Genomic DNA, 25,050 nt, shown 5'->3' with positions numbered 1-25,050 from the left:
TCCTTTTACTCATTAATTCATTAAGAGTCCTTTGAAGGAGAAGTTAAAGGTCTACAACAGATAAATTTAACAGTTTTAACCTTAAAAGTCTTTGTTAATGCAGTCTCTCAGGTATCAGGGTTAACTAATGCTTTTACCTATCTCATATTTTAACTATCTCATATTTATACAGCAAAACAATGAATATTCTATTAACGCCTATACATATTCATTACCTAAACACGCCTAGTCTCGCTTCGTATGCTAATTAGCTTATCAGTCCTTGCGCTTGCCCAAAGCCTTCCAAGAATTGTGGGCCGGGGTCTTCGGGATGTGGGCAGTGGTCTTTGGGAGGAAGACCGTAGGTCTTCCTTGTGATGCACTTTTCACCTTTTGCTTAAAAAATGCCAGGTAGGATGAATCAGTTGTTTTCCAAGCTGAGTTGGCTTTTGGCCTAACTGAGGGTCGGCAGATAACGGGATGTCTCAGTTAACAAGACGTAACAGAAGGTTGACTCAAGTTATCTCAAGTCTCAGCCTGACTGAGGGTCGACAGATAACGGGATGCTTTAATTAACAAGAAGCTTCAACATAACAAAAGGTCGACAGGTAACAAGATGTCGTATATTTTGTTCTCATTAATTTTTAACCACAAGATTTATTCTATCCTAAAGTGAGTCTATACAATATCACCAGGTATGAGTCCACCCTTTCTCAGCCGTTCTTACTGTCGTCTCAGTAGTCAGGAGCACTTGGAACAGTCCGTCCCACTCAGGTTGCAGTTTCGATTCTCTCAATGTTCACATCAGAACCCAATCTCCTTCTCGGAATGGATGGATCAGGGCTACCGAGGGTGGGTTTGAGCTAACAGTCCACGGGTCCTGAGAGATGACAAAGAGGACGACAGCCTGAGTATATAGTTCTTAAGAAAAGCATCTTTTGTCTCAAATTGAGGTAATTCATTCCCTTTGTACAGCAATCCAAATAATATTTCACATGGTGAAACTCCCACATCGTTTCTTGGTGCAGTTTGAATTCAGAGAAGTGCCAAAGGTAAGCGCTTTGTTTGGGGAAGCCGAGTTTCCAGAACTTAGTCAATTGCTTCCTTACTGTCTGGTCCTCTCCACCCTTGCAGAAGAGGAAGGATGCCAAGGAGTGTGAAGTTTCCACTTGATTCCTAGAGTCCACATTAGCCCTTGCAATATTTCTGACATAAAGTGATTTCCTCGATCAGAGTCGGTATTTTCAACAATTCCATACCTGGTAGTTATTTGTTCTAGAATTATTTTAGTTACCATGTTCGCAGCAGCAGATACTGAAGGGAAAGCTTCCACCCACCCTGACAAATGATCTACTGAGACTAATAAGCATTTAAATCTACCTACTCTAAGGAGTTCTGTAAAATCTACCTGTACATTTTGGAAGCGTTGAATTCCTGGTTCTCGCCCCCTTTGGGCTGACTGTGGATAATTTTCCTATTTACCTTTTGACATACTACACAACTCCTGCGTACTCGTTCAGCCAGAGCATATATATATATTCCTACACATACATATTTCCATAGCACAGCGTCACACATTGCTTGAATTCCCCAATGACCCTCTTGATGCAAAACAGTTAATATTTGCCTCGTTAGCACTTTCTTTAGCATTTCTCTCCCTTCAGGGAGTATCTATTTTCCTTTGGAGTTTGTGACTCCTAATTCCTTAAAAACCTCTTTCTCTTAAAGCTTTTTAGTTCTTTTTAGTTTTGGGTAGGGGTAGCTCAACAATTCCCTGAATCCCCTCTGGATTTATTCTTCATTCCCCCTCAGACACTAGATGCCCTAAATACTTGACTACTCTTTCTACAAATTTAATTTTAATTTCCAATATTTTCAATCCCTGTTTTCCCAGAAAGCTGAATAGCTTGTTAGTGGCTTCCTTCACAGATGTTTTCTCCTGTCCTGACAATAAAAGATCATCCACATATTGTAACAGTAACACCTCCTGTAACTTGATTATCTCCAACCCAACCAACACATCCTGTTGAGCAGACAATTGTGATAACTACCTGCTGCAAGATAACAATTGCAGTAACTGAAATGCCCAAATAAGGAAAGGACGATCAATCCGCAACGCAGAGGAAGACTATGACCTTCATCCCCGTGACCACCAGAGAGCCCGTGACGACCCCCTAGCAACTGGTTGCGCAACCGCAGAAGAAACCAGGATGTGCCACTCAACCCGGGACCACTAGACAATAAAAGGGGACCCTGGCAGGGGTAAGATGTGCGTCTTGGTGGAGCAGAGACTCCCGGCGCACCCAGCGCTGTTTGCTTACCTCTATTCATTTAATAAATTGTAAACTTTGATTGTAACCCTATTTGGGACTCAGTCATTTATAACAATATGAAGGAGTTCGATCTGCTTTGGAGGTGGTCGATACTGAAGCTGGTCCTGCGGATGGACAAGAGCCAAGGAGCAACTGAGTCTGCGCAAAGACAAGATGTCAACCATCAGTGATGAGGAAGAGTCATCAGTGATGAGGAAGAGTCATCAACCATCAGTGATGAGGAAGAGTCATCTCCTGGAAGAGCCAGGAGACGCTCTGCTCGGCTGTGGGATTGACTGCGGAGTGGACGCTCCTAGGTGCATCCGGAGTATTTTCCTCGGAGGAGCCTCCACTCTCAGCCGCTCACCGCGGAAGCAGACAAAGACCTCCTGTTTATGGAAACTTATGGAGTTTATGGAAATGACTCCTTGGAACTAAATTTAATAAAAATTAGTTCGAAGAAGTCATTTCCATAAACTCCTCCCCTCTGCGCTTGCGCGGTGCCTTCTGGTGGTGGGCGCTGAGGGTCGTGAGGATGAAGTAAGATGTCTTCATCAGGGTTGAACTTTTCACATCGTCTCCTTGCGCATGCTCTCTGAGCCCCTGGTCACAATCTGGGCCATAAGGTTGCTTTGGTCCGGTTCTCTGGGTCTGAGGGGCCCCTGTTATCTCAAGGCCTTGCATGTTTTACATCCTCTTTTAAGAACAGTCCTCCTTATCTCTGAGCCCTTTTTCACAGTCCAAACCATATGGTTGGTTCGATCTGGTTCTTGGGGTCCCAGGGGCTCCTGTTATCTGGAGGCCTAAGCACAGCACAGGCACATCGCAAATGTAGCACATATTAAGCAATGAGTGTTGCCTACTGTCGTGGTTTAACCCGGCCGGCAGCTAAACACCACGCAGCCGTTCGCTCACCCTCCCCCCTCCCTCTCTGGGACGGGGGAGAGAAATGGAAAATGAAGCCCGTGAGTTGAGATAAAGACAGTTTAATAAGACAGGAAAATAATAATAACAAAATAATAATAACAATAATAATAATAATAATACAATGGTGATAATGGGAAAATTATAATAATATGTACAAACAAGTGATGCACAATGCAATTGCTCACCACCCGCTGACTGATGCCCAGCCTAACCCCGAGCAGTCCGGCCCCCTCCCCCCGGCTAGCCACCCCTATATATTGTTTAGCATGACGTCAGATGGGATGGAATACCCCTTTGGCTAGTTTGGGTCACCTGTCCTGGGTCTGTCCCCTCCCAGCTCTTACTGCACCCCCAGCCTGCCTGTTGGCAGGACAGAGCAAAAGGCTGAGGTGTCCTTGGCTTGGCATAAGCACTGCTCTGCAACAATTAAAACATCGGGGTGTTATCAGCACTCTTCTCATCCTAAACCAAAACACAGCATTCCACCAGCTACCAGGAAGAAAATTAACTCTGTTCTAACTGAAACCAGGACATCTATCCACCCCTTATTCCATACCATTTATGTCATGCTCAGGTTACACTCTTTTCCATACATTCTAATTAGTCACCTATAGTAGTCATGGTAGTGATAACATACAGTATTATATAGTAATTAACATGGTACAATTCAGTTCATGGGCTATTCTCACCCAGTATTAAATCTCCTTGAGGTACACACCGGACCTCTCCGTTCTTTTGCATCACCCACCAAGTGTATCCAGGTCGCTGAGCGAAAACAATTCCACGAATGGGTTTGCCTTTTCCTGAGGCAGAAGTAGCCCAGACTGTTTTACCCAGCATATTTCTTACATGCACTACAGGAACTTTATCCCCTTCTACAGTACGTAACAGGTTTGATTGGGCAGGTCCAGCTCGGTTGGCAGATCCCCTAGTATTGACTAACCAGGTGGCCTTTGCCAAATGCGTATCCCAATTTTTGAATGTCCCAGCGCCCATTGCTTTCAATGTAGTCTTTAACAGTCCATTGTATCGTTCAACTTTCCCGGAGGCTGGTGCATGATAGGGGATGTGATACACCCACTCAATACCATGTTCTTTGGCCCAAGTGTCTATAAGGTTGTTTCGGAAATGAGTCCCATTGTCTGACTCTATTCTTTCTGGGGTACCATGTCGCCATAGGACTTGCTTTTCAAGGCCCAGGATAGTGTTCCGGGCGGTGGCATGAGGCACAGGATATGTTTCCAGCCATCCGGTGGTTGCTTCCACCACTGTAAGTACGTGGCGCTTGCCATTGCGAGTTTGAGGGAGTGTGATGTAATCAATCTGCCAGGCCTCTCCATATTTATATTTCAGCCATCGTCCTCCATACCAAAGAGGCTTTGACCGTTTGGCTTGCTTGATTGCAGCACATGTTTCACAGTCATGAATAACCTGTGCTATAGCGTCCATGGTCAGGTCCACCCCTCGATCACGATTCCATCTGTATGTTGCATCTCTACCTTGATGGCCTGAGGTGTCATGGGCCCATCGAGCAATAAATAATTCACCTTTATGCTGCCAATCCAGGTCCACCTGAGCTACTTCAATCTTAGCAGCCTGATCCACCTGCTGGTTGTTTTGATGTTCTTCAGTAGCCCGATTCTTGGGCACATGAGCATCTACATGGTGTACCTTTACATCGAGGTTCTCTACTCGAGCAGCAATATCTTGCCACAATGCAGCAGCCCAGATGGGTTTGCCCCTGCGCTGCCAGTTGTTCTGCTTCCATTGCTGTAACCATCCCCACATGGCATTTGCTACCATCCATGAATCCGTAGAGATATAGAGAACTGGCCACTTTTCTCGTTCAGCAATGTCTAAAGCCAGCTGAGTGGCCTTCATTTCTGCAAACTGACTCGATTCACCTTCTCCCTCAGCAGCTTCTGCAACTCATCGTGTAGGACTCCATACAGCAGCCTTCCATCTCCGATGCTTCCCCGCAATACGACAGGACCCATCAGTGAACAGAGCATATTTCTTCTCATTCTCTGGTAACTGGTTGTACAGTGGGGCTTCTTCAGCACGGACCACCTCCTCCTCTGATGATATCCCAAAGTATTTGCCTTCTGGCAAGTCCATAATCACTTCCAATATTCCTGGGCGACTGGGGTTTCCTATTCGAGCCCGCTGAGTAATCAGTGCAACCCACTTGCTCCAGGTAGCATCAGTTGCATGATGCGTAGAAGAGACCCTTCCCTTGAACATCCAGCCTAGTACCAGCAATCGGGGTGCTAGGAGGAGCTGCGCTTCAGTACCGACCACCTCCGAAGCAGATCGAACTCCTTCATATGCTGCCAATATCTCCTTTTCAGTTGGAGTATAGCGAGCCTCAGTCTTCTGTATCCCCGACTCCAAAACCCCAGGGGCCGACCTCGAGTTTCCCCAGGTTCTTTCTGCCAGAGGCTCCAGGTGGGGCCGTTCTCCCCGGCTGCGGTGTAGAGCACATTCTTTACATCTGGTCCTGTTCGAACTGGCCCAAGGGCTACTGCATGGACTATTTCCTGCTTGATTTGTTCAAAGGCTTGTCGTTGTTCAGGGCCCCATTCAAACTCATTCTTCTTACGGGTTACTTGGTAGAGCGGGTTTACAATCAGACTGTAATTTGGGATGTGCATTCTCCAAAACCCCACAACACCTAGGAAAGTCTGTGTTTCTTTTTTGCTAGTTGGTGGAGACATAGCTGTTATTTTGTTGATCACATCCATTGGGATTTGACGACGTCCATCTTGCCATGTTATTCCTAAAAACTGGATCTCTCGTGCAGGTCCTTTGACTTTATTTTGTTTTATGGCAAAACCAGCCTTCAGAAGGATTTGGACTATTTTCTTCCCTTTCTCGAAAACTTCCTCTGCTGTGTCACCCCACACAATAATGTCATTGATGTACTGCAGGTGTTCAGGAGCTTCCCCCTGCTCCAGCGCAGACTGGATCAGTCCATGGCAAATGGTAGGGCTGTGTTTCCACCCCTGGGGCAGCCGATTCCAAGTATATTGGACTCCCCTCCAAGTGAAGGTAAATTGTGGCCTGCACTCTGCTGCTAGAGGGATGGAGAAAAATGCATTAGCGATATCAGTTGTGGTGTACCACTTGGCTGCCTTCGATTCAAGTTCGTACTGGAGTTCCAGCATGTCCGGCACTGCAGCACTCAGTGGTGGCGTGACTTCGTTCAGGCCACGATAGTCCACTGTTAGCCTCCACTCGCCATTAGACTTTCACACTGGCCATATGGGACTATTGAAAGGTGAATGAGTCTTGCTGATCACTCCTTGGCTCTCCAATTGACGAATTAGCTTATGGATGGGAATCAGGGAGTCTCGGTTGGTGCGATATTGCCGCCGGTACACAGTTGTGGTAGTGATTGGCACTTGCTGTTCTTCGACCCTCAGCAACCCCACAACAGAGGGGTCCTCTGAGAGACAGGGCAAGGTAGATAATTGTTTAAAGCCCTCTGTCTCTAAGGCAGCTATGCCAAAAGCCCATTGGAATCCTTTTGGGTCCTTGAAATATCCACTTCTAAGTCTATGCCACGGATACATGGAGCATCTGGGCCAGTCACAATGCAATGTGGTGCTTTTTTCGCTCATTCCCAGTCAGACTCACTTCAGCCTCCAATACAGTTAACTGCTGAGATCCCCCTGTCACCCCATAAATACAGATGGGCTCTGGCCCTTTATAGCTCGATGGCATTACAGTACACTGTGCACTGGTGTCTACTAAAGCCTTATACTTCTGTGCGTCTGACGTGCCAGGCCATCGAATCCACACAGTCCAATAAACTCGATTGTCCCTTTCCTCCCCCTGGCTGGAGGCAGGGCCCCCCTAATCCTGGTCAGAATCTTCTTCGTTTCTGTGTTTGAAGGACTGTCTGCTGGAAGTTGGAGCAGCAAACTTTTCAGAGAATCCCTTTTTCTTGATTGTTTTCTTTTGCAACTCACGTACCCGTGCCTCTAGGGTCACAGTAGATTTTCCATCCCATTTTCTCATGTCCTCTCCATGGTCTCGTAAGTAAAACCACAGGGTGGCACGGGGTGAGTACCCACCATATCGTCTTCCTTGTGTGGATGAACGCCTACCCCTGATAGCTGAGACACTGCTTTGTACAGGTGCGGAGGAGAATAATCTCTCTTCAAGTTGGTGAACCTTTTCAGAAAGTTTCTCCCAAGTGTTCTCTTTTGGTCGGTGGACACTGGTTGGTTCAGGTGGGGAGGACAATAGATTCTCTTCAAGTTGGTGAACCTTTTCAGAAAGTTTCTCCACAGCTGAGACGCAGGCCTGTAAGGAAGAGGAGAGACTTTCTTCGTACTGCCGGAGTTATTTAGCCACTTCATCCACTGTGGGTTCCTCATCCTCTTTCCAGGCCATTATTGCCAATGAGCTGGCATATGATGATGGTGCACTCCGCACAAACTTCCGCCACATGGGTCGTGTACACCTGACTTCATCTGGATCTTTGGATGTTTGTCTGAGGTCTGGATCCTCATAAATCACCTCCCGTATGGCTAATTCCCTCAGGTACTGGATTCCCTTCTCCATAGTGGTCCACTTGCCTGGTAGACATAAAAGTTCTTCCTTGAAGGGATACCTTTCCCTCACAGCTGACAGGAGACGCCTCCAGAGGCTGTGAGATTGTGCTCCATCTGCAATTGCTTTGTCAATGCCTGCGTCTCTAGCAAGGGATCCCAGTCACTTGGCTTCCCTGCCTTCTAATTCCACACAATTGGCTCCAGTGTCCCAGCATCGGAGCAGCCAGGTGACAAGCTGCTCACCTATACAGCGACCAAAATCTTTTCGCACATCTCGTAACTCACACTCGTTTAGGCTTCGGGTAGTTACTGTTGATTTTTCGGCATCCTCATCTTCCTCCTCCTGAATCCTTGATGGCCCAGCGTCATCGTCGTCTCCGTCGTCTCTATACCTAGATTTGGCAGAAGACTCTCTGCGTTCTAAACGACCTGAATCTCTATACCATTTTTTCACCTTCTCTACAGGGGCAGCTTGCACTGCTACTGCTCGTTTCTCTGACCTTGTTACAGGGTCTGCCACAGAGGTTGGAATATCCTCTGTAGGGTCAACTTGCACTGCTACAGTTCGTTTCTCTGACCTTGTTACAGGGTCTGCCACAGAGGTTGGAATACCCTCTGCAGGGTCAACTTGCACTGCTACAGCTCGTTTCTCTGACCCCGTTACAGGGTCTGCCACAGAGGTTGGAATACCCTCTGCAGGGTCAACTTGCACTGCTACAGCTCTTTTCTCTGACCCAGCCACAGGAGCTGGAGCGGCTGCAGGGGCTGGAGCAGCTGCAGGAACCAGAGCTGGAGTAGCGGCAGGAACTGGAGCTGGAGCAGTTGCAGGAGCTGAAACTGGAGCGACTGCAGGAGCTGGGACTGAAGTGGCTGCAGGAGCTGGAACTGGAGCGGCTGCAGGAGCTGGGACTGGAGCGGCTGCAGGAGCTGGAACAGGAGTGGCTGCAGGAGCTGGGACTGGAGCGGCTGCAGGAGCTGGGACTGGTGCGGCTGCAGGAGCTGGAACAGGAGTGGCTGCAGGAGCTGGGACTGGAGCGGCTGCAGAGTCCACCGTAGGGGTCACAGTGGCTGTTGGATCTGTCACAGGGCTTGGAGTGGCCGCAGGGTCTGTCACTAAGTTGATAGCAGTATCAATGGCAGCTCGATAGGCATGAGCCAGGCCCCAGCATGTTACAATGATTTGTGTTACTTTGGAACTGCCAGAATCGTGACACCTTTTTTTCAAGCATTCTGCCAGTTTTTGAGGATTTTGCAGTTGTTCAGGGGTGAATTTCCAAAACACTGGGGGTGCCAACTGCTCTAGATGCCTGCCCATATCCTCCCATACTCCCTGCCACCCACAACTATACTGCCTCCGGGCAGATCTCCGGATGAGCTTCCTAAGTAGTTGTTTAACTTTAAGCAGAATCTGAAGTGCATTCAGGAGGCAGAACAACAGGACTATGCTGGTCTGAGTATCCCAAGGATATTCAATATCTTGGAGAGCTATTGTAACAAGCTCGGAGGATAAGAGGGTGGTGAAGGAGGAAGGCAGAGTGATCCAGGATACAGGGGTGGTGAAGGAGAAAGGGAGAGTGATCAAGTAAGAAAAAATATCTTCCCCTTTCCCCTCCACAGATTGACTCCCTAATGGAAAAAAACAATAGGTACAATTGCTAATAGTTTCCAAGATACAGTTTCCAAAATACAGAGTCGATGATGTTACTGAGTACAAATACCAAGTTAGAGTCATGACCAGATATCTCATCGTCTCATAAGCCATTGCTACAACACTCAGTACCATAATGATCTGAAACCAGGGCCCGGAGAGGATAAACAACATGACAGAGAGTAAATACGGAAAATAATGTACTATAATACTCAATTTGGAAAACAGGCGCAGCAGAGTTGAGATTAAAGCAATCAGCATTATGACAAGTGACTATTAAGCAGGTTTAATACTTAAACCAATTTTAGTTTAACACACTCTGGTCAGATCTGCCGTTATCTCAACCTTTCGGGCCCCACGTTGGGCGCCAAAAAAGACTGTCGTGGTTTAACCCGGCCGGCAGCTAAACACCACGCAGCCGTTCGCTCACCCTCCCCCCTCCCTCTCTGGGACGGGGGAGAGAAATGGAAAATGAAGCCCGTGAGTTGAGATAAAGACAGTTTAATAAGACAGGAAAATAATAATAACAAAATAATAATAACAATAATAATAATAATAATACAATGGTGATAATAGGAAAATAATAATAATATGTACAAACAAGTGATGCACAATGCAATTGCTCACCACCCGCTGACCGATGCCCAGCCTAACCCCGAGCAGTCCGGCCCCCTCCCCCCAGCTAGCCACCCCTATATATTGTTTAGCATGACGTCAGATGGGATGGAATACCCCTTTGGCTAGTTTGGGTCACCTGTCCTGGGTCTGTCCCCTCCCAGCTCTTACTGCACCCCCAGCCTGCCTGTTGGCAGGACAGAGCGAAAGGCTGAGGTGTCCTTGGCTTGGTATAAGCACTGCTCTGCAACAATTAAAACATCGGGGTGTTATCAGCACTCTTCTCATCCTAAACCAAAACACAGCATTCCACCAGCTACTAGGAAGAAAATTAATTCTGTTCTAACTGAAACCAGGACACCTACATATTCATTCTTAATCAATCGCTCTCTAATTTCTGATCCCATGTTTCATGATGGCCTCATTGTTAAGAGTCTGATGTTATCATCAACCATGGGGACTGTCGACCCCCATGGCCACACTCCCACATCTCCCCCTTCTTTATTAACATCAACCATCTTCTTGACATGAATTATTACTTCATATATCACAGTCACAATCTGGGCCATAAGGTGTTTTGATCTGGTTCTCAGGGTCCGAGGGGCTCCTATTATCTGGAGGCCTAAGCGCAGCACAGGCACAGGACATCGCAAATGTAGCATATATTCATTCTTAATCAATCGCTCTCTAACTTCTAATCCCATGTTTCAGTAGGTTGATAGTTGGACTAGACGATTTTGGAGGGCTTTTCCAACCCTAATGACTCCATGATTCACTCAGGCTGCGGAGCGGGCCCCGTTCCCCCCACAGCCACCCGTTTGCCGCTATGGCAACGGTAGGGCGGGGCCGCCATTTTGTGTCCGCCCCATCGGGGCCTCCTTATCCTTCAACGTCCCACTCGAGCGCCACTCCCTCCTTTTGGCGCGTCGCGGCGGTGTCATGGCGTTCACACTGTACTCGCTGCTGCAGGCCGGGCTGCTCGTCGTCAACGCTGTCGCCGTGCTGCACGAGGAGCGCTTCCTCCGCAACGGTGAGTCGCCGCTACCCTGCCCGCCCTCAGCGCCGCCAGCCCCGGGCCCCGTCCTGTCCCCCTCCCCCCCCCCCCCGCCACGGTCCCGGGCCCCGTCTCTGAAGATGGCGGCTGGGCTCCTGTCACTGCTTTGTGTCCCCTTTTTCTATTCCCTTCTTGTTGTTTCCTTCCCCTTCTCCCCTGTATGTTTCTGAGCTGTTTTGAGAGAGGGAGTTAGGAGAATCTTATCAAGTAGTGATAGAGCGCTGACCACATTAAATTAGGATGCTACTTAGTGTCTTTGCTAATTACGGTGCATTGTGCAAATTAACTAAAGCAAGAAGCCTTGGGCCCCTTACCAAGGCCAGTCTCCTAATAAGAGTGTGAGCCTATCTTAAGAAACTGGCAGAAACTGGTCCTGCAGATGGACAAGAGCCAAGGAGCAACTGAGTCTGCGCAAAGACAAGAGGTCAACCATCAGTGATGAGGAAGAGTCATCAATCTTCATCCCCACGACCCCCGAGGGCCACCACCAGGAGACACTGCGCAAGCGCAGATGGGAGGAGTTTATGGAATTGACTCCTTGGAACTAACTTTAATACGAAGCGGGGACAGGTTATGAATATGTACAGCCGTATTGTGAAACTTCATGCATATGTAACTCTTTACTGCATAGAACCAAGGCAAGTTGCCGCGTCAGGTGTGCACGACTTTGGCGGGACTACCCCCTGTGCTGCCCAGCGCCGAATAAACATACCTACTTTACAGTCTTATTGATTGTGGAGTCTGTTTTCCTCAAGTCAGTTTGGTGAGCCAGCCAGGAGACACTCTGCTCGGCTGTGGGATTGACTGCAGAGTGGACGCCCCTAGGTGCACCCCGAGTATTTTCCTCGGAGGAGCCTCCACTATCAGCCGCACACTGCGGAAGCAGACAAAAACCTCCTGAAGCCACAGACAAAAGGTATGTTTTACAGTAGAGGAAGGGCCTGTAAGTCGTACGCGTGGACAGGGCAGCTGGTAAATCACACAGAGACATCTGGCGTGCAGCACAGTCCCCATATGGGAGGAGGGTACTCTACAGGCTGACCGGTAGAGCGGCCACTAGCGATCTTGGGAGTAGATTGAGCAAATCCGAGGTTACTGCTGCATCCCAATTTTGGGAGCCAGGACGGACCTGCTAACGACTATAAGAAGCAGGAGAAGGGTAAGCGGGCCTCTCACAATTGTGACAAGGTTATCTGGATGATATTTGCAGCTGCTGGAGGGATATTAATTGGAGTGGTAATAATTGTATATCTTATTTGGGGATGGCTGGGTATCTCATGTTGAAAGCATTTGTGTAAGCGTATGTGTTTGAGACAAAGTATTGTTGTGAAGTGAATTACTCCACGAGGAACACGGTCAGAGACGATACAAACCAGTTTGGTTATTGTTTTAAGTGATATATTCTTGTGGTATGAACGAGAAGTGCAAGGGGCCTCTCTGTGTGATTGCATGATTGTGCTGTGTGAGTGAGATGCAGCATCGCTGCAAAGCGAATGCAGAGTTCCGATCCGCGATTCCATATTCTCCGTGAGGGGATCGGCCAGAGACGAACAAAACGCATGACAGACCGAAAAGAAGTGGTGTTTTATCCAAGTGTTGGCTGGTGGTGCCCGATATACGGGCCTGGCAGTGCATCTTGTAATCCTATTTTTGTTCTTAAATACATAAATGCATATATTTATTAAATAAATAAATAGGAGGGGGGCTGACTGATTATCAAAGCGGTAGAATGGAGAGTCACTTCTTTAGTGGTTCGGGCTTGAGCTCTGAGAATTTGGTAAGAAGGGGGAGAGCAAATTTATTTAGGTCTCAATACTTTTTTTAACCCCCATATTGACAGATATGCAGAAGTGATTCCTTGTTTTGTGTGGGCTTACTAACAAAGTGCATGAGAAAAATTGTCATTCGGTTTGAAATTCAGTCCTGTTGAAATGAAAGTTTTGTGGAAAAGGTGGTATTGTTTGTCTAGAAGACAGAAGGCTGAGTGCTTCAGGTGTTTTCCTGAAGCCCTGTGGATTTATGATTGGAACAGGGCTCATTAACAATATGAAATAGTAAAGTTTGTATGCGGAAGGAAGAGTTTAATCCCAGAGAACTGGGACATTTGGGAAGAAGATTAGGAAAAGATAGTAAAAACCCGCAGTAAAAAGGTTTGCGTGGAAATTGAAACAAGGGACAGTAACTAATATAAATAAATAAAAGGGAATGAATGGGAAATCAAGGAAATGGGTAATATCCAAAACAAAGACGTTTTAAAGAAAGCCTCCTTGGGTGCATATTGGCACGTTGGAAGGATATTGTTAGAACTGGGGGCACAGAAAGCAAGAGGACTTTCATTAAGTATTGCAATCAATGTTGGCCACTACATAAGCTAAACGGCCACTTTATGGACCAATCGACTATAACACTATCTTGCAAATAATGTTGGTTTTGAGGAGAGAAGGGAAATAGGATGAAATGTTGTCAGCATCTTGGATGGAAAAGGCGTGGAATTAAGTTGGCCCCTGACTGAGCCTTTGGTGTTGGCATGACAAAAGCACAGGCTGGAGAAAGATAAAGGAAGGGTTAAAAGGGTTGTCGAAGGTGTTAAAGGTGTGGCATGTAGTATTTGACAGAGCTGTTTGAAGTTGAATGAGCAGGGAAAGAGGATGTAGGAATGTTAATAGTTCTGCCTCAACCCGAGGCCGAGATCTCAAAATCACGGGTGTGAGCCCTCTGGGGCAGAGGGACCATGATGGGTCCCAGAGAGTTGTCACGGAAACAGAAAAGCAGTTAACTCTTAAAACAACCTTGAGTTCATGTGTGAGCTCAGATTGCCAGTGGGACCGCTCAGGGAACTATTAACGATTGCATTCCCCTGACCGACCCCCCACTGAGACCCTAATCACCCCGGAAATAATGAACGGTTATGTAAATACCAAAATCTGGTTAAATTGGGAATTGAGAATCTGCTCCAACAAGGTCCAAAAGAAACCCCTATGGAATTTTTGGACCAACTTCAAAATGCAATGGAAAACAAAACAAAACAAAAAGAATTTGGACCTAGCTTCAGAATACAAACAGAGGCAATTGGCTAGCCTCTTTCTAGGGCAAATGGCCCCTGATATCAGAAAGAAATTGTCCTAGGCTGCAAAATAAATTTACAACAGTCAGGAATGACGGGGACCTGGGGCATCTACCCTAGCAGGTCCACTAGTTGAAGAAAAACTAGGAAACGAAGAGAGAGGCTGGAATTTTTTGTTGGTTAAGGGAGCTTCTTTCCGTGTTAAGTAGTCTGTAAATGTAAGAGGAACAACTGGCCAACAGGAAAAGGCGTGGGTTTTTTTTTGTTGTTGTTGTTTTTGTTGTTTTTTTTTTGCAATGCTTGAAATTTAAATTGGGGAAAAATGATTGGAATTACAAAATGGGAAAAACAGACAAGTTTGGTTCACGGTACTAGATTTACAGGCTGCCTTTTTCTGCCTTCCTGTGGCAACTGAAAGCCAGAAACTCTTTGCCTTTGAATGGGAAAATCCTAATAGAGGATGGGAAACTCAGCTTACTTGGACGGTGTTACCACAGGGGTTCAAGAATAGCCCCACCATATTTGGCACTGTGATCTTGAAGCTTGAAAGACCCCTTTGGGAAAAGGGGACATTGTTGCAACACACAAATGATAGCCACTGAAGAAGAAAAGGAATGTGTATAATGGACTATTAATTTACTAATTTTTTTTTTTTTTTTCGGCACTAATACTGTGAACCCAGCAGCCTCTTTCCTTAGTAACAGAGTTTCCAGATTACCCATTCATGATTGCATCAAGACCACGGACACGGTATACTCCAGCTGACCAGACTTAAAGGATACACCCCTAGAAGATGCGGAGGATTGGTACATAGATGGCAGCAGCTTCATCCGCCAGGAATTTCGCCTCACAGGATATGCGGTAACAAACATCAGCCCAAAAGGTGGAAATCATTGCCTTGATAAGAGCTTTTGAGCTGGCAAACATTTGGACAGATTTGAAATATGCCTTTGGTGTGGTGCATGCACACGGGGCAATTTGGAAGGAGAGAGGACTTTTATCTTCCTCAATTAAACATGCAGAAGAGATATTGCAGTATACCTGCCTACATCAAGGAGGGGATACTGATATTGAAAGGGAAAATAGAATGGCTGATGCAGGAGCCAAAGGGGTAGCAGAACGGGCATCTGAGAGTCAAATTTTGGCATTAGTATCAGGAACAGAAAATCAGGCATTAACAAAAGCTTTCGAAAATGAGTAGAATACTCTAAGATGTAAACGGAAAATCTTACCTACAGGTTTAACATAAATAACTGTCCTGGTTTCAATTAGGACAGAGTTAATTTTCTGATGGGAGAATTGTGATACCATATTAAATTGAATGGTAATTGGAGAACATAATAAAGCATGCTGGGGAGCTGAAGTAGTGTAAGAGTTTTTAAATAGCAAATGGATAGGGCCTAATTTGTATACCATTGTTAGACAGGTATAAAAGTAATCAAGCTCCAAACAGCGGTAAATTATTTTTTTTTTGAACTCCCAAGAAAAGGGGGTATCAGTATTTGTCGGTATTAACTGACACCTTTTCAGGATGGCCAGAAGCATTCTTGACCAGAACAGCCAAGGCTCTGGAGGTAATTACAAGAAATAAAACCTCATTTTGCAGTTTCAGCAACTATATCCTCTGACAGGGGCAAAAGTGGTACAACAAATTAGCTGCCATTTGGGTATAGACTGGCAACTTCATACCACATATTGCCCTCAGTCGAGTGGCCAAGTAGAAAAATGAACCACTTAATCAAACAGAAAATTGTGAAATTGGGACAAGAATCAAGTTTGGTCTGGCCTCAGTCTATTCCTTTAGCCCTTTTGCATATACCAAGGGCAAAGGAAGGGCTAAGCTCCTTTGAAATCTTATATGGACGACCCTATGGAATACAAAGAGGAATATCCATGCAAGCTGGGGATGAACCCATGACCTCCTATATGGTGGTCTTAGGTAAACAGCTTAATGAAATTGGAAAGCATGTGAGTGGGACTCCGGGTAGAGGGTTAGATGGACCACTGCACAATAGACAAGCTGGAGGTTATGTACATGTAAAGTGTCTTGCAGAGAAGACCTTGGAACCTCAGTGGGAAGGACCGTTCCAGGTCACAGAGATCAGAATCAAGGAGCAGAATGCCTGGATCCATCACACCAGAGTGAAAAAGGCACCCAAGACCCCATGGAACATTACTCAGGTGTGACCTGGAAGGTTACATTTCTCACAGTCTTAATGGTATCGTTGGTCAAGGAAACTGAAAAGTGGGTGCACAATACCTATGTGAAACTCACCCAGGCAGTGAGTGATAGTTTCAACCTTTCTGACTGTTGGGTGTGCACACTGCTGCCTAGAGGCAACCTAGAATTCCCCATATGGGGCATACCCAGTATGAGTTGGACATTGACCTTTGCGCACGCAAGAAATGGAACATGTCCATTTGGCAAGGATGATTGCGAACATCTAGGGGAGAGATCTGAACTACTCCCATGCGAAAATGTTAACATGTAACTTTTAATCTTACTAAAACTTGAGATTATGGTGTAGGTGTCACAATATGTGCTGATAAAAAGGATACGAACTCAGAATCTCATAGCCTCAATTCTCTCGCGCAAATTTGCAAGCTACAAAAAGGATTCTATTGGCTATGTAGAGATGGGCGTGCTAGAAAAGCTTACCCTTAAATTGGAAGGGTCATTGTATCGGGGGCTGTCTTAGCCCTTGTGTTGGGTCTGTCTGAGCTGGAGTCACCTTTTCCCTGCAGCAGCCCACACAGTGCTGTGCTCTGCACTCATAGCTGGAACAGCACTGATATCACTCCAGTGTTGTGTCTATTGCTGCATAGTGCTGGCACAGCATCAGGACTCCTTCCAAGCCCCCAAGAGCCAGCAGGCTGGGGGTGGGCAAGTGATGGGGAGGGGACATCGCCAGGGCAGCTGACCTAAACCAACCAAAGGGATATTCCATAACACCTGATGTCACACTCAGCAATAAAAAGGGGGGGGCTCTCATGGGGGAGGGGACTGTTCCTCCTGAACAACCACTACGCGTTTTGAGGCCCTGCTTCCCAGGACGTGGCCGAATATCGCTCGTTGATGGGAAGTAGAGAATAATTTTTTTTTCCCCTCTCTCTGTGCTTCCGCGCGGACTTATTGTTTCTTTTGTTTCTTTTTTCTCCCCATTCCCTTTCCCTTTAATTAAACCTTTCTCATCTCAAACCTCGAGTTCTCTGTGTTGTATTTTCTCCCCCTTCCTCTTTGAGGAGAGGGGGAGTGAGAGAGCGGTTGTGGTGGAGCTTGGCTGCCCACCTGAGTAAAACCACCACAGTCTTTTTTGGCGCCCAACGTGGGGCTCGAGGGTTAAGAAAACAATAGCATTGGTTGAAGTATTTACAACTAACATACTGGTAGTCACAATGTTCGGTTTTCTGTTAATATTTTTCTGTGTGACTATGTTGTATGTAGTCCATTCCCTGTTCTCTTTTTTCCTTTACATCCGATCGGAGAAAGTGTTGAAGTCTGTGCTTGGTTTCTTTATCATGTTGTGCTGTAACATGCTGGCCTTCAGTTTTGTCTGGTACTCAGGCCCTGCACTGTTATCTTCCTGGTCTCCTGGAGATTATCTTTTTGGAAATATTAAGAATTACAGCATCTTCTTTTTTGCCCCTAGCAGTCAATCAGTGAATAATATCGGGGGTGGTGCCTTCTACTTTTCTCCCTGTGGGCTAATTACAGCAGCCTTTGAGTATTTTGGATACCCTTGGTCGGATATTATCCTCCTATTACTAGTTCTAGTGTTTGTCTTCTTCCCCAAGGTAAAGCAGTTTATTAAGAATATTATCCAAGGACCTGTCCCCAGACAAAGTAGTTGTGGGGGGCAAGGTGTGTGGGGGGATTTGGGCAGGTACCTATCACGGTTTTCTCCTCCAATGGTTCTTAACTTCACCCCTGAACAAGTGCAAAATCCAAGAAAACTGGTAGAATGTTTGAAAGATGTATGCCCTGACCCTGGCAATACTAGAGAACTCCACCAGCTTGCTGCACTCTGCTGGGGTCTGGCTTACGCCTATCAAATGTCAATTAACATTGCCCAGCACCCTCAAGGGGATAGGGAAGTTCCTGAATTTGATGATGAGATAGCACACACTATGACCACCCCAGAGGACCAACCATCTATGGTATCAGTCGCCCCTATAGTAAAGACAAAACAGTGGAAACGGAGATCAGGTCGTTTAGTAAGGGAAGAAGCTCCTCCTAAGGATGAGGGAGAAGAGGAAAAGGCAGGCAGCTCTAAAGCAGCATCATCACGGCAACATCAGGGAGAAGAGACTGAAATCATAGATGAATCAGAAACTACTCGATCTCTATCCTTGAGTGAGCTGTGAGAAATACGAAAGGATTTCAATCGTCATCCAGGTGAGCACATCCTCACCTGGCTGCTTCGATGCTGGGACACTGGGGCCAATAGCCAACAGCTAGAAGGCAATGAAGCCAAGCAGCTGGGATCCCTCTCTAGAGAAAGGCTCATTGATAGAGTAATTGGGAGAGAGGCACAAGTTCTCAGCCTCTGGAGGCGAATCCTAACGGCTGTGAAAGAAAGGTATCCCCACAAGGAAGATATTGTATACCAAGTAGGCAAATGGACCACTATGGATAAGGGCCTCCAGCAGCCGCAGGAATTAGCTGTGCTGGAGATGCTTTATAGTGATTTAAACAATGCCCAGACACCTAAAGACCCTGATGAAGTCCAATGCACAACATCCATGTGGCGGAAGTTTGTACGGGCTGCACCCTCATCACCTGCCAGCACACTGGCAGCAATGGATTGGGAGGAGGGGATGTGGATAACGTGTCCAACCAACACTGTATTGAACCTAGAAATAGTGAAAGAATTTACTAACTTTTTAGAAAAGGGGGGACTGAGAGAGGGAGTGAGGAGAATCTTATCAAGTAGAGATAGAGCACCGATGGCATTAAACTAGGCTGCTACTTAGTGCCTTTGCATTGTCTATGGTGCATTGCGCAAATTAACTAAAGCAAGAAGCCTTGGGCCCCTTACCAAGGTCAGCCTCCTAATAAGAGTGTGAGCCTATCTTAAGAAACTGGCAGAAACTGGTCCTGCAGATGGACAAGAGCCAAGGAGCAACTGAGTCTGCGCAAAGACAAGAGGTCAACCATCAGTGATGAGGAAGAGTCATCAATCTTCATCCCCACGACCCCCGAGGGCCACCACCAGGAGACACTGCGCAAGTGCAGATGGGAGGAGTTTATGGAATTGACTCCTTGGAACTAACTTTAATACGAAGCGGGGACAGGTTATGAATATGTACAGCCGTATTGTGAAACTTCATGCATATGTAACTCTTTACTGCATAGAACCAAGGCAAGTTGCCGCGTCAGGTGCGCACGACTTTGGCGGGACTGCCCCCCCAAAGCTGGGACTACCCAGCCCAGCACTGAATAAACATACCTACTTTACAATCTTACTGATTGTGGAGTCCGTTTTTCGCAAGTCGGTTTCCTCTGCCTTGCACCACTCGCTGGAAGGGACCTCTGTGGAGTCACGCTCTGCTTCCCACTGCACCCAAGGCTGGGCATCACCGGCCTTTAGGAGCAAAAATAAACAATCAACAGAAACCAACCATAAAGCACAGAAAAGCCCCAGACAGCCAAGATGTTCGGTGTCCCAGGAGATGACCTGAGATGGAGATGACCTCTCATCCAAGGTTTCCTGATGAGGTTTTCCATTTTGTGACTCCTCACTCAGAGTCCTGGTTGCTCTAAGTCAGGCCGAAGCGGGAATTTGGGCAGGAGTGACATTTCTTGGCCCTTCCGCCTGCCCCCTGGTGGGACTCAGCTGGGGCTTTGGTTTTACTTGTCCTTTCCTGGAGCTCCAGGAACCCCAAGACGTGTGGGATGATGGAGGGGTCAAGCCCCTCACCAAGCCTGCGTGAGTCTTGGGAATAACCGCAGGCTTATCCAGGTGGGAGCACAGCACCCAGCCTGGTGCTAGCAGAGCAAGAGAGACAAGGAAGGAAAAAGGGGTGAAAGAGAAGGAAATCGCTCCCAAGCTGTCTCTGGAGGAAAGAAATTCACAGGTTGCACCGTGCAGCTCTGCACAGGGTCAGTCCCTCCTATGTCTGCCCTGCTCATCCCCAAATGTGTAAGGGTTGTGAGCAGCGGGACCAAAAATACGCAGTCCTATTGCTGGGGGATGGTGCTGTGCTCTGTCTCCTTGTAGCTCATCTCCCCACTGCCTTGGCAGGGAAGGCTTCTCATGCCCTCCTGTTTTTGTGTTTTCCTGGGGTTTTGTGTTTTCCACTCCTGTTGGTGTGGTGGCATTTCATACCGAAGTATGAAACCTGCCTCACTGCTTGCTTTATGTTTGTCTGTGCTCAGAGAATTAAAAATGTCCCTGCAGGCAGTCTGCATGATTTAGAGAAAGCCATTTTAAACCTTCTGATGTTTTCTTAGTGACTCCTTGTGCATCCTGACACTGTTTGCCTTTAAACATCACTACACACTAAGCAAAGCCAATTCAGGCTGTTTCCAGTGGCACTCAGCTCTGTTGTTCTTTGACAGGCAGGCCAGCCACAGATAGCCCATCTCTAAATGTTCATTCCCATCACAATGTTTGTCAACACTGGCTCAGTTGCTGAGCTGCCACCCAAAAAGTTTGAGTCATTTCTGTAGCACTTCAGAAAATCATCGTCCCAGTTTGGAATTTGTTCTGTTTCCATCGCGTAGCTCGTTTCTGAAGTGTTGCTTCATACCCAGCAATTACTTGTTCTTTTATCTTCTGGTAAAGGCCTGTGAGCAGATGTAGGCAATCTTTTTAATATTATTTTGGCGGATGCTTTTCTAAAGTCCAAATAAACTCACTTGGTTCTCTGTCATGCAGAGAATAGTAGTATATTAAAAAGGTAAGGGTTTCCTTTGCAGAAACATTGATCTCTTGTTACCGTTGCGTTCATTAAGATGTTTAACAGTTTGTGGTATATTGTTTCAAGCAATAGAATCTGAAATGAAGCTAATTGGTTTGTAGTTTGCTTTTCTAATGTTAGTGATAAACTCAACCATACTCAAGGTAGATCACTCGTTAATATCGCTGATAGCGTTTGTTGAATGGCTTCGTTTTTTTGTTGTTGTTAACATGGCTGCCTATTTTCATGTGACACAGTTGGCTGGGCAAGTGATCAAGGGATTGGAGGATTTGGAGACGCACCAGGAATTAAAGCACAGCTAATGAACCTCGTTCAATCTGTACGAACCGTTATGAGAGGTAAGATGATGATGATCGTTTGTTTAAACTCTCATCTGTGAAGTTTTGTTTCTGTGCTTTAATGACATAATGCCGGCATGTGTCTCTTTCTTTTACCAAACAGCTGCTCTCTCTGCTTGTCATCCAGTCTGTCCTTCTTTTTTCTCCACTTCCAGAAAAAATCCCAGTTTCCTTCTTTTTCTAATACTGGTGTGGTACGAGTTCACAGTCCAAAGCTATGGTGGTGGAAGGGAAGTGGGGCACATCCGTCCATCACACACCAGCATACACCCCTGAGCCCTTTGTGTACTTTTCTCTCCAGAAGAAAGCTGCTGACGAGACAAGCTGGGGGCTGTCACTGCTCTGGTGGTGAATCCAGGGGTGTTATCGAGACAGAGAAGGAGAAGAACAGTAACACAAAAATGGAAATTGTCTCTTCAGAGTTGGCGAACTCTGTGGATACAGTGTGCCTGTCAGAAATGTAACTTACACACACCGGGCCAGTCAAATCCACTGTTGAAATCTTATCAGAGCTTTTGTTCATCACTGCAGTATTTTCCAGGACCACTGCATGTGTACCAAGGTCTTTGGAGGAGTAATGTGAGGTGCAGTGCCTGGTGCGACAGAAATGGGATGAAACAAATCATTAGGTATTAGATTAAGCATGAAGAGCTGAAGGGATGAAAGACACGGACTCCTGATGGCTCTTGAACAGAAGACCTTTATTGCCATTTTCCTCCACTACATATACTTTCCCCGTAGCCCCATGCGCTGCCCACACGCCCGAATCTGTCATACAATTGGTTAGAGACCCTCAGACATGCGCCTCAAGCCAGCCAGCAATTGGCCATCTTTAACACTGTAGCCAGGTTAATTTATCTCGACCTTGCTCATGTTTTTGTTTCTACCACTTATTTCCTCATTATCTCTAATTCAGGGACGTGTGAAACAGTGCAAAGCCATCTGTGAATTCCTTTCCTGCAAAGAGCCATTTGTATTTGAAGCCAAACCAATTAATAACAGGATATAGCTAACAGCAGTACAGAACTGATAGCTGGGGTGCTGGTGATAGAGCTGATTTAATTAATTATGGAGGTGTCCTTTTACACTGCCTCTTCTCTTTTCGTCCTTTAACATTAAAAGGGTCTTATCCTCTTCTCCATTTGGCTAGTTGCATTCAAACTAAAGCTGAACAAAATTTTTATTTGAAGGGATTTCTCAAAATATATTACCTATTTCCTCATTATAGAAATACACATCTCAAGGAATGTCTCTTATCTTGTGATTTCTGGTTGTTCTTCCAAAAATGAAAATGTTGTCAGTAGTGAGAAATTAGGGGCTTGGGTCTCTTAATATTCCTTAATAAATTTTCAATATACATATACATATATAAAATCTGGGGAGAGGTCAAAGAATTTGGTTCAGATATAAAACAAAACCAAATGTCATTTCCCTAAAATGGTGTTACCCAAACAAGTGCCCTAGCAGTTCTCTAGCCACCGTTAATGCACCCCACTGTAAGGCTGATGGAGAAAGAATTTGTGTAACCGAGGACCCCAAGACGCAATGGGTTTTGGCAGGCTCTTTCCATGGGCTCCCCTGATTATACTTGGCTCCTGCAGGAATTCCTCACTGCACACATTTCCTTGGTGACCCTGGGTCCTCCCCTGCTGCCACTCACCTCAGGAGAACTTTCACTGCTATGCTGATCACAACCAACAGTAACAGACTGCCACTGAGAGACACTATGATAATGTTATAAGTAATCAGTGATGAACCTTGAAAAGCAGATGGAAACCACAGGTGAGTTTTGCCAACAAGCAGCTTTAGGAAATGCAACCTTTTGCAAAAGGACCCCAGGTTGTCACAGGTTGCACACAGGTCCTTCTGCTGCAAACCATGGACTGAGAGGGGTGACTGACCATCTGTGAGTTAGGAGGGCATTCCTGTCAACTAGTTTTTCTTCAAAAATCTTGCAGCTCAGTTAATTAACTCATGGGTGTTTATCTACCAAAGGACAATCCCAAACTGCTTCACAGAGCTGATGCTGAAACCCAGCCCTATGGATCTAAGGATGGAATAGTGTAGCCCCACACTGCTAGACCACAGCACTGTCATTTCAGATATTATTCACTTTTTTGCAGTAAAGTCATTGCAGGATCCCATATCTTACTGCTTCTCTTGCCAGCACTCTCCATCCACTTCCACCCTTTTCAATTTCAGTTTCCATCCTTTTTGGCTCTTGGGTTTATTTCAAAAATTAATGGTCTGAAATCTGGCTTAGATTTCCCCTTCTACATCCATTTTCGAGTTCCCCACTCCTCTCTTCTGCCACAACAGCTCCTTTCATTTCCATCGTTCTGCCCTCTCTAAAATCCCAACAGCAACAGATCTATGGCTAATTCCTTCCTCTCTGCTTATCATCCAGTCTGTCCTTCTTTTGGGTTCATGCATGGATTCTATAGGAAGGTGCATGTTGCAGTGTGCAGTGCTTATGCTCTAAGTTTGTTGAAGCGTAAAATGTTCCCTGCTTTTCAGGCAGGGCCGATTTGGACATCTGCATCTGTAAGGTGCCACTGTGGCATCTTACCTTTTCCTGGGGTCTGGGAGGAAGCTTAGTATGGAACAGGTTCACATTGGCTCAGTGCAGTTTTATGTGAAGTACCAGGTGAGGGAAATGTAATTCTTGGGATTCTTAAAGGTAAGCCCATGCTTAGATGGATGGGGAGGGGGAACGTTCTTAACTTATAAGTTACCAATAGTTTTTCACTATAAAGCATATCAAAATTCATTTTATAAGTGCAAGTATGTATTTTATAAACAGCAAGGAACAAATCTTACTTTGTGGTGGGCAAGACAAGTAAAAACTGGTACATTTTTTCTAAACTGTAGTAAAAACAGGGACAGAAACAGACATTTGGAGAAAGGGATGTTTGAGCCAAAGTTAAGAGGCAATAAATATTTGTACTGTTGCTTCCTACTAGCTTTTAGAACCCTAGGCTGTGATCCTGAATTCCTTACACTAATCTTGATCCTGCATAAGAAAATGAGGTGTATTTTTTAAACTTCTGCTCCTTAGAAGGTGGTCTCCAATTACTCTTGTTCTTTCTCTGCAGTGCCATTAATAGCAGTGAACTCCATTACCATTGTGCTCCTCCTGTTGTTTGGTTGAAGATACCTGTTGCAAAATCTTTTGGACATCCAAAGAAGCAAGTTGCTAGCTGTCACTGCTCTGAGTTTTCTGGGATCCAGCATGGTTTAGCTGCCAGTTTGACATTCAACTTAAAATAATAAAGACACTATTTCTATTTATCCTATTTCCTAATGTTCACTTTCAGTTTCATTAAACAAGATAATGGGATTAATGCAACAGTGCTGCAAATATACTGGACTGTGACAAGTTCTGTTGCTGCCTGTTAATCGCGTTGACTGTTAGAGAATGCGTCGTAATGTGTTGCAATGAGTATCAATAGGATGCGGTTTTTAAATGTCTTGTTACTCAGGGATGAATTTCCTTCAATATACTTCCCAAATTATTCCTAAATTAAAAAAAAAGTGATTTTTATTTCAGTTACTACCACAGTACTATTTACCACAGACCTCATTGTGGTCTACAGCTTCCTCATGAGGGGGAGTGGAGGGGCAGGT

General features: G+C 45.8%; 1 protein-coding gene across 2 annotated transcripts; it reads left to right on the top strand.

The window, feature by feature from the left end:
• The first annotated feature begins 10,293 nt into the window (after nucleotides 1-10,293).
• On the top strand, nucleotides 10,294-24,784 carry LOC311426366 (immediate early response 3-interacting protein 1-like). 2 transcript variants are annotated; one of them, XM_084502826.1, is made up of 3 exons: nucleotides 10,728-11,073; nucleotides 21,322-21,423; nucleotides 24,519-24,784. In XM_084502826.1, the coding sequence occupies exons 1-3, from the start codon at nucleotides 10,983-10,985 to the stop codon at nucleotides 24,572-24,574; spliced, it is 249 nt and encodes an 82-aa protein (XP_084358952.1). In that variant the 5' UTR covers nucleotides 10,728-10,982; the 3' UTR covers nucleotides 24,575-24,784. The 2 variants fall into 2 exon arrangements, with proteins under 2 accessions (XP_084358951.1, XP_084358952.1); XM_084502825.1 differs by lacking the exons at nucleotides 21,322-21,423; nucleotides 24,519-24,784 and adding an exon at nucleotides 11,452-11,825 and having other exon boundaries at nucleotides 10,294-11,073.
• Nucleotides 24,785-25,050: the final 266 nt, after the last annotated feature.

This window comes from Aythya ferina, assembly GCF_964211825.1.
Source record: "Aythya ferina genome assembly, chromosome: W".
NCBI lineage: Eukaryota > Metazoa > Chordata > Aves > Anseriformes > Anatidae > Aythya > Aythya ferina.
This window is presented reverse-complemented; position numbering and strand designations above follow the sequence as displayed.